The sequence below is a fragment of the Suricata suricatta genome, chromosome 16 (assembly GCF_006229205.1).
Source record: "Suricata suricatta isolate VVHF042 chromosome 16, meerkat_22Aug2017_6uvM2_HiC, whole genome shotgun sequence".
NCBI lineage: Eukaryota > Metazoa > Chordata > Mammalia > Carnivora > Herpestidae > Suricata > Suricata suricatta.
The window spans coordinates 12768815-12779602 of NC_043715.1; the positions used below are offsets into that span (position 1 = coordinate 12768815).

The 10788-nt window shown below is 39.0% G+C and overlaps 1 protein-coding gene across 1 annotated transcript in view; it reads right to left on the reverse strand.

Moving 5' to 3' along the window:
* Nucleotides 1-10788, reverse strand: part of HYDIN (HYDIN axonemal central pair apparatus protein) — a 417349-nt gene that overhangs the window by 220186 nt on the left and 186375 nt on the right. The window contains exon 12 of the mRNA XM_029925166.1: nt 2932-3050. Coding sequence (XP_029781026.1) covers nt 2932-3050 — 119 coding nt within the window. The remainder of the gene's footprint in view (nt 1-2931; nt 3051-10788) is intronic.

Below are 10788 nucleotides of genomic sequence, written 5' to 3' on the forward strand. Positions count from 1 at the left end.
CATTAGTGGTAACTTAAAGGCAACTCCAAGGCATTTGTGGTAATTCAAAGGGAATTCAATTCATAGGTAATTGTTTTCCTCCCCAAGGAAATGCACAGACTGCCTTTTTATTTTTTGGTTAATGGTAATACTTTACTCAGATTTTGTATAAGGCATCAGCTCCTCCATTTTCAAGAACATACATGTCATTCTTCTTGCCCTGACAAAGGAGCACCTTCATGTGTCTGCGGAATCCAGCAAGTCATTTGGGACAAAACCCGAGACCTTTTGATCACCTTACCCTTGCAGTCCAATTCTTTGGGGAGAAAAAAAATTTGTAACAGAGCTTCACCTTGTTTTGCTTCTAATTACACTGGGGAATAGTGAACACTCTTGGGCTATGGTTTACTTTCTATGTATTTGCTAAGCTCAGCAATGACTAAGGGCAATAGCTAGTTATCCAAATTTGTCTCAAGTCGGTAACGTAATAAATTGAAAGAGAGATGCAATGAGGCATCAGCACTAAATACGCAGCGAGTGCAAAATATTCCCATAAGAAGCAACTCACCATGTCCTCCTCTGCCATTGCACAGCCTTCAAAATTGTCCAGACTGATGCAGCACCTCACTTACTTAGCTGGCTGTGGTGTTCTTTACTGTTCAAATCTGGGAGGGTGGGAAGGTGGTGGCCTCAAATACACTTCGGTTAAATTTGTTAGAAATTATTGTCACACTCAGGGAAACCTTATCCATTTTGTATCAGAACTAAGGTCCTTTTTTTTAATCATGGCATCCATAAGACACAATATGTAAGATATAAGGGAGATTCACACTGGATAAATTACGAACAGAATATCAATTTAATAAGTATTGCTCATTTTTCCCTCCTGAAAGAACTCTTTTTCTCCAAATGCAAAAGACAATGCAACATAGAAGCTGTGCCAGTTTTCATGTCATGACAGTCATGTGATTGGTTTTTTCATTTAAATTGTGTTCTTACGTATATTCCATTTCATGATGACATTAACATCTCTATTTACCTCTCGCATCATCCTGTTAGGCCGCCGTCACTCCGGTGAACACGGGGATGAACAACACAGTAGGGAGCAGTCAGTAGCAGCCGGGCATTTGGCTCCACGCCAGGTTGGGCTGGGCCGAGAGCTGATTTGGCTATAGGCTGGATTTACCCCGTGGTGAGAGCCCCAGGCACTGAAAGGGCATCACAAAGCCTTCTCTTCCCAGGCCACAGAGCCCTAGTAATCCAGTGCTCACTAACATTTACAAACTGTATGACTTTGCCAAGCTACGTAACAGATGTGGCAGAGTCAGGTTTGTTATTCATTGAACCTGCTCCCTCTTCCTCCTGTGCTCACGACTAGATTGCGTTTCCCAGCCACGTGTGCAGCTGTGGGATGTGAATGAGAGCCATGTATGCCACCCACGGGGCCAACTCCTGTAAAAGATCTTTCACACGCATCTCTCCATGCTCTTTCCCCTTCTGCCCATATGAACACATGGGGTTACAACTTTGCGGGCCACACCTTAGGATGGCAGAGCTATGAGACGGAAGGAGCCAGGGTCCCGGTGCTCTGCTTGTGGAGAGCCATCTGCTGACAGGTAACCTTGCTTGAGACTTTATGTAAGCAACAAGGCAGACTTCTATCATGTCTGAGATAGAACAGATCTTGTATTTGCTTGTTACAGTATCTAGCGTTACGTTAGCTAGTAAAACTGCTCCAGGCTCCAGGTTCCTCAGCTATACAGTGGGAACAGGCAGTGCACCTGCTGCATGGGGCTTAGGGAGGACCAAACGAACTAATGAATAGAAAAGCACTGGTACTGTGTTCAACATGCATAAAAGATGACGCTGCTGATAGTATTAACCACTTTCTGCTTCTTATTTTTTATTTATAAAATAGGAATAATAGGGGTGCTGGGGTGGCTCAGTCAGTTAAGCATCCAACTTTGGCTCAGGCCATGATCTCACGGTCTGTGGGTGTGAGCCCTGTGTTGGACTCGTGCTGACAGCTCAGAGCCTGGAGCCTGCTTAAGATTCTGTGTCTCCCTCTCTCTCCCTGCCCTTCCCCCGCTCACTCTCTGTCTTTGTCTCTCAAAATAAAATAAAGACATAAAAAAATTAAAAAAAATAGGAATAATAAAACCTATTTTTCATAGTTTTGTAAGGATTAGAAACTAAACACACATAGATAGGTGTGCATACACAATAAAGCATGGAACCTGACACCTATTTGTCACTCACTAAATAACGGTTTTTATTACTACTTTTATAGAAATACAAACATGTGACGTTTAGAAATCTCTGTAAAATAGTTTCAGTGGTTACAATTTGATACAGTGTAAAAAGAAACTACCCTAGATACAAAGTTAGGGGTGAGGAGACACTGAAGTGACTTTGATCCTGAAAACCCATGAGTACCTCTTGTAAAAGGATCATTTTCTATTTAACTGGAAGGACAAAGCAGGGAATTTCAAACATAAAGCTCCAGAAAGCACAATGGCTGGTTTTTAATCATAGACTGAAGACCAGGGCATTCAGAGAAAACTCTGAAGTGGGAAAATACCTATCTTCATTAGGACATTCTGGAAAATTTGAAAGTTTGTCTGTCCTCTGGTCTATAGGATTTACGTTGTTGAAGAACACGCATTAATCAGATGGGGACAAGATTAAGATTTTCGCCTTTGCAACCCACAAGATGATGAGGATAAAACCAATTAAATTATGGCTTTGTTGCCTTCAGGAAAGTCAGAGGGGAAATCCTCAAGGAGGCTTGCTAGGAAGGGGAGGAAGAGCCAGGTCACGGTGGAGTCTGAGCATGAGTAATGGCAAATGGATGTGATTGCACACGTTTTCTATCGATAAACACACACACAAAATAAAATAAACCAAAAAGCCAAGTAGAATCTGAGTCTCAATGACAATTCTAGTGCTTACCTCATAACAATGTACAGATCCAACAAAAACTTTTCCAATGTCCAGCAGTTCAAAATTGAAGTGAATCTTTGGTCCCATTCCTTCCCCTTTGATTCGGAGAGGCAGACGGATCTCTCGCCCTGTAAACACAGGTCAGACTTTGTTACCCTGAAGGATGCTTCGTTACCCCAAACTTCACACGACGGGGTGCCAATGTAAGCAGTCCAGAGCTCTGCATCAACTCCCTATGCTGGACCCAGGGAGCTGCAGGGTAACCAATGCTGAACATTGTGCTTATCTTTAGGAAACAGGAACACTGGTAGTTTCTTATCTTTAGGGAGCAGCTTATATTGTAATTTAGGCTGATATTTTAGTGGAAAAAATTAAAATTTTAACCCAGTCTTAGTGGTATTCTTGTTTCTTATTTTTTACAAAGATGTAATTTCTCTAAATCAGGGAAGAGTGACCAATGATAGATGTTTCTTATAAAATGAGAGTCACCATGGGGCTCCAAGGGACATTATTCTCAATGATCTTCCCTAGATTCAGGAAGATCATGGTATTAAGGGATCTGTTCTGGAATCTTACCACAGTTTCTTTCAGTAGAAGTAATGGGACCACACAATATCCATGACTGCACACCCACAGCGGACCCAGGGTGAACAGAGAACACAACCTTTAAACTGCTGACTGGCTTTGTTTCCTTTAAAAATGGATATATCTTTATTTGACAATAAGTGATCATTATAAAAATATTATAAAGAATGTGAAAATTCTTACATAATTCTACTCCCCAAAGATAACTATGATTAGTGTCTGGGTGCCTACTCTTCCATACTCAATCATGTTTAAACACTAAAGTACTACATGGTCATATTTAAATAGTAAATGCTATATTAAGTTTAATGGAAATGAGAGCATACGCTATTACTATTTTGTAACCCTCTTTTTTTCACTTAACAATACATCTACAACATTTTTAAAATGTATTTTTAATTTGTGTGTGTGTGTGTGTGTGTGTGTGTGTATGTAAGAGGAAGAGAGAGAGAGACAGACAGATAGACAGACAGACACAGAATTCAAAGCTGGTTCCAGGCTCTGAGATGTCAGCACAGAGCCAGACATGGAGCTTGAACTCACAAACCATGAGATCATGACCTGAACTGAAGTTGGACCCTTAACCAACCGAGCCAACAAGGCACTCCAACATTTGCAACATTTTTTACATACCATCACTTGAAGATGAGGTAAATATTTTTAACCAGTCCCTCTTGTTGGATATTTAAACGGTTTCTAACTTTTCATTCAACAAATTACAATGTAATTAATATCCTTGAACACATTTATGAATAATTTTCCTATATTTTCTTTAGGTACTTTGAGGATATTCTATTGTTTCCTGTCTCCTACAGCTCCTGTTGAAAAGTCAGCTTACGTAGAATGAGTTCGGAAGTTTTCCTTCTATTTCTGTTTTTTGGAAAAGCTGGAGAAGAATAGGTATTAACTCTGTTTTAAATGTCTGGTAGAATTCCCCTGGGAAGTCATCTGGCCCTGGGCTCTTATTCGTTGGGAGATTTTTGATAACGGATTCGATTTCTTGACTGGTTATCCATCTATTCATGCTTTCTATCTTTTCCCATTTGAATTTTGGTAGTTCATGTGCATTTAGGAATTTGTCCATTTCTTCTAGGTTGTCCAGTTTGTTGGCATATAATTTTTCATAGTAATCTCTGATGATTGCTTGTATTTCTAAGGGATTGGTTGTAATAGACCCTTTTTCATTCATGATTTTGTCTATCTGGGTGCTCTCTCTTTTCTGTTGGAGGAGCCTGGCTAGAGGTTTATCAATTTTGTTTATTTTTTTCAAATAACCAACTCTTGGTTTCATTGATCTGCTTGACTGTTTTTTGGGTTCTATATTGTTTATTTCTGCCCTGATCTTTATTATTTTTTTTCTTCTGCTGGGGTGCTCTTGCTGCTCCCCTTCTAGTTCCAGTAGGTGCTCTGTTAGATTTTGAATTTGCACTTTTTCTAGTTTGTTGAAATAGGCCTGGATTGCAATATATTTTCCTCTTAGGACTGCCTTTGCTGCGTCCCAGAGATTTTGGATTGTTCTATTTTTGTTTTCATTTGTTTCCATATGTTTTTTAATGTCTTCTCTAATTGCCTGACTAGCCCAATCATTCTTTAGTAGGGTGGTTTTTAACCTCCACAGTTTTGGAGGTTTTCCAGACTTTTTCCTGTGGTTAATTTCGAGGGTGTCATCCTAAGCAAAATAAGTCAGGTGGAGAAGGATAGATACCATGTTTGCACTCATAGGTCTAACAGGAGAACAGGAGAAACCTAATGGAGGACCATGGGGAGGGGAAGGGGAAAGAGAGTTGGGGAGAGAGAGGGACACAAAACCTGAGAGACTATTGAATACTGAAAACAAACAGAGGGTTGAAGGGGGAGGAGGAGGTGGAAGGGAGATGGTGGTGATGAAGGAGGGCACTTGTGGGGAAGAGCACTGGGTGTTATATGGAAACCAACTGATAATAAACTATTAAAAAAAAAGAAAGAAACAAACAAACAAAACAGAAAAGTCAGCTTACTGTCTTACTGCTCATTTGAGGTAATACATCTTTTCCTCTCACTGCATTAAGATTTTCTTTTTGGGGACACCTGGGTGTCTCAGTTGGTTAAGCATCCTCATGGTACATGGGTTCAAGCCCTGCACCAGACTCTGAGCTGACAGCTCATAGCCTGGAGCCTGCTTTGGATTCTGTGTCTCCCTCTCTGCCCCTCCCTTGTCTGTGCGCTCTCTCTCTCGCTCTCACTCTCTCTCAAAAATAAATATAAACATTTAAATTTTTTAAAGATTCTTTTAGTTTTTAGTTTCTACCACTTACACTATGATGTTCCCAGGTGTCATTTTCATGCATTCTTCCTGAAGTTTATAGCAACTGTTATATCTGTGGATGAGTGCCACGCATCAGTTTTTGGAAACTTTTCAGTCATTGTGTCTTGAAATACTGGCTATGCTCCATTTTCTCTCTTCTTTCTATCCAGATAGATAAATTTTTGCCACATTCTATTTGACTCTGATGTCAAATAGAATTTCTGTATTTTGTCTCTGCTTCAGTCTGGATATTTTCTTTAGATTTATTTAATTCTCAGTTTATAAAATCTATCTCTAGCTGTATGTAACAGACTATTCAATTCTACTGAGTTCTTCATTTGTCATTGTAACTTTTCAATTCCAGACTTCCCATTAGATATTTTACAGTTTCCAGACCTCTGCTCAACCTTTTGAGAACATTAAAATTTTTTTTTCAACATTAAAAAAAATCTATAAATAATTCTGCTTTCTGGCTCTCTATGGAGTTTTTCTTGTTTATCTTGGTGTTCTATCAGACTGTGTTGTCTCCTTATATGGTTTATTATTTTTGACTGAGTGCTGGTCAGTGTATGTAAAACCCGGAGTGGTCCTGTGAAGGCCTGGGAAGACAGTAACTTCCTCTAACTTCTGGCTGGTGACTAGTGGGTATTGGCACTCCCCAATCTTCCTGCTCTCCACTAAGATTCTGTGACTAAATTAAGCTCTATACTAAGTCATTTGTTTGAGTGACTATCTTCTCAGTTCTCCCAAGAAGGGCATATAGCTAGTACTATGCTAATTATAAAAGAGAAGTTAATTCCTCATATAACTGATACTTTAGAACATTAGAGATTACTTCCTAGAACCTCAGTGAAGAACTATTGTATTCAAATCGATAATTGAAAAAGGAGTCAAAGCTGAGCTTCTGTCATTGGGAGGGCTGGTCTATTTCCAGGTCCCACCCACCACACTGGCTCCCATTGTAAAGTTTGGGGGGTTACCAGGGCCCTTTCTCCTTGGGTATCCCACGAACTCCTATGTTTCTTCCCTAACTGAACTTAACTTTTCAGCTTGCATGCAGTATGTACCAAAAAGGTGGTGTCACTATGGATAAAGTGGCCCCCAAAGTCTGATTGTCTTGGGTTTCTTCTTCCCTTGGATCTTGGCCCTGTAATTCTCCCTTGATCTAGTGGTTCTCTTTGACTACAAAACGACTTTGAAATATTCTGCCTTGTTCTTCTAGTTGTTTTAAGAGAATGAGAAAGAGGCAGAGAGACAGAGACAGACTCCAAATTGCCTAGCCCACCGTTGTTGGAAAGAGAATTGCCAGAACCACGAGATGTACATTTAACACTTTGATAGCTTTGGGCACGTTGCCCTCCAGAATGGTTGTAGGAATTTGCACACGAACAACAGTAGTATTTAAATGTCTGTCTTTCCATACCCTCCCTGATAGTGGGGATATCACCACTTGTGAAAATCTTTGATAATTTGATAGGTTGTCCTTAAATGTATACCTTTTACATTTCAAGTTCTTTAAGCAAAAGTAATAGATATGCTCTGTGTGTAACATTTTGAACATTAAAAAAACCTCCAATGCTCTGTTAGATGTAATCTTCAGTATTATAGCAAATGTGTTTTGAATAATCAAGTCATATTTCTAATTTATTATTATTATCATCACAATGCCTTGTGTAAATTTACATTCCAATCTTTTGTTGCCACTTAGCTTCTGTATCTTTAATGTTTTCTTTCCGTGACTGTCCTTTTAAAGACAGGAGTACATATCTCTGTGTCCCCTCTAGTGCTTGGCACCACAGTGGTCATTAGGCAAGTATTACTTTTATCATAAGAAACAAGAGCAATAAACAGTACTTGGGACAGGTGATTCATTCAAAGGGTCCCCCTAATCCATCTGATCTCTGGAAAAGAGGTCGCTCTGAAGATCAAGTGTTTGTGCTGACAATACTTAAGAATATAAGTAAAACTTTGAGAGAACCTTATCAACTCATTCCATTATTTTAGAGTTCTAATGTATTGGTAGTGATTTGTACTGCTTGGTCAAGAGAAAAGTATTTTGACAGAGATCCAACTTTCAGGATGGCAAAGAAGGAGAATTGCAAATATATTGTGGAATAAACAGCAAGACTATTTATAACTGTCAGACTTAAAGCTTTCCCCATCTGTTACCTTGACTGCCTTCCTTAATAATAATAATTAAAAAAAAAGAAGATGTGTTGTAATAAAGCAGGAGCCACTGTTTCTTCGGGAATTAATTACTTCAGTGGAGATTGTTTTATGTGTAGCTAGCCATTTCCCTCACCCAGGACAGAACAGGAGTACAAGTGATAACCAGCCTTGCTTTTGCAAGAGTTAGTCTGAATTTTAAGGTTGCTTAACGAATGCTACTTTTCTGCAAGATTTATGAAGCAGGGACTTTTCTGGTCTTGGCAAAAGACAGCAAGATGGACAAACCTGAAGGAACTAGTAAGCTCTAAGCATAGATTCTCTGTTAGAAGAGCAAAATATTAAAATGTTTTTTAATGTTAATTTATTTTTGAGAGAGAGAGCGAGCGAGCGAGAGTGAGCAAGCAGGGAAGGGGCAATGAGAGAAAGGGAGACAGAGAATCTGAAGCAGGCTCTGAGCTGTCAACACAGAGCCCAATGCAGAGCTCGGACCCACAAACCGTGAGATCATGACCTGAGCCAAAGTCGGACACTTAACTGACTGAGCCACTCAGGTGCCCCCAAAAGGTTCTTTAAAATAGGGCAGTTTCCTATCTCTGGTTACAGTGTCCTGATTTCACACGAGAAGCAAAGAAATGCACTACAGAACCCACTCTAACAGCCCTGAAGTCCCTGAATGCAATAGGATCACATTGCATTAAATGTGATCCAGGAATATAACTAGGGGCTTCCAAAACTTTGCCATCTATCTTAGACATCCAATATTATACTGGAATTCCATTCCTGTGCAGTAAAATAAGAAAAAAGAGGGGGGAAAGTATAAATAAGGAGAACAAACTGCCATTATTCACATATTTTAGGACTATCCACCTGGAAAATCCTAAAGACTCTGTGAATAATTTTTAAAATTATTAAGATATAGTAATATTGATGGTTACAAAATCAATGTATAAAAGTCAAGTGTACTTCTACATACAGCAACAACCAGAAAAATTAATTTTAAGACATTATTTACAATAATAACAAAAATATAAAGTACCTAGAAATAAATCTAACAATATATACTTAAGATATTCAAGGGGCAAATCATAAAGCTTTATTGAAAGATATTAACAAAGATCTAAATAAATAGAGAACTAGGCTATGTCCTTGAGAAGGAAGAGTCAGTATCATAAAATTGTTGATTTTCTTCCAACTGATCTATATAATTTCAACGCTCTGCTTAGCAAAATGCCATCAGGTAGAATTTGGTGGAATTTACAGGTTGATTATAAAATTTAAATGGAAAATCAGGGGGCCAATAATAACTAAGACATCCTTCAAAAAATAAATTACAGTGATTTGGTCTTTGATATATTAACATCTATTACAAAAAATATATCCACTATATTATAGTTAAGTTAATGTGGTATTGGGGCAGAAGGCACAAAATGATTAAGGAAACAACACAGAACTCAGAATAATTGTACACATGTATGTGAATTTAATTTATGACAGAGCAGGTGCTGAATATCAGTAAGGGAAGATGGAATGGAATGCACAGAGCCAAAACAGCTGGACATCCACATGGGACCTGAGGCAGACTCAATAAAGGTCCCTAAAGATGGTCCATGTCCTAATTCCTGTAAATATCACCTTATATGGTAAAAGAGTGAATATTACCTTATATGGCAAATATATGATTAAGTTAAGAATTTTGAGATGGGGAGATTATCCCAGATGATCTTTATTACTATAGCTTAAAAACTGTCCTGAAATCAGGTAGTAGTAGCCTTTGTTCTTTTCCTAAGTTATCTGGCTACTCTAGGTTCTTGGTATTTCTATATGAATTTTAGAATCAGCCCATAAACACACACACACACACACACAGAGTTAGAATTTCTATTTGAAGAAGAAAACCAAAATGGGAGGCATCACAATCCCAGACTTTAGCCTCTACTACAAAGCTGTCATCCTCAAGTCAGTATGGTATTGGCACAAAAACAGACACATAGACCAATGGAATAGAATAGAGAACCCAGAACTGGGCCCACAAATGTATGGCCAATTAATTTTTGACAAAGCAGGAAAGAGTATTTGATGGAAAAAAGACAGCCTTTTTAGCAGGTGGTGCTGGGAGAATTGGACAGTAACATGTAGAAAAAGGAATCTAGACCACTTTCTTACACCATACACAAAAATTAACTCAAAATGGCTGAAGTACCTGAATGTGAGACAGTAAACCATCAAAAACCTCGAGAAGAAAGTAGGAAACAACCTCCTTGACCTCAACCGCAGCAATCTCCTACTCGACACATCCCAAAAGTCAAGGGAAATGAAAGCAAAACTGAACTCTTGGGACCTCATCATGATAAAAAGCTTCTGCACGGCAAAGGAAACAATCAAGAAAACTAATAGGCAGCCCACAGAATGGGAAAAGATAGTTGCAAATGACACATCAGATAAAGGGCTAATATCAAAAATAAACAAGGAACTCACCAAACTCCACACCCAAAAAACAAATAACCCAGTGAAGAAATGGGCAGAAGACATAAACAGACACTTCTCCAAAGAGGACATCCAGATGGCCTACAGGCACATGAAATGATGCTCAACATCACTCATCATCAGGGAAATACAAGTCAAAATCACACTGAGATACCACCTCATGCCAGTCAGAGTGGCTAAAATGAACAAATCAAGACTATAGATGCTGGTGAGGGTGTGGAGAGACAGGCACCCTCCCACACTGTTGGTGGGAATGTAAACTGGTGCAGCCGCTCTGGAAAACAGTGTGGAGGCTCCTCAAAAAACTATCCATAGAACTCCCCTATGACCCAGCAATAGCACTG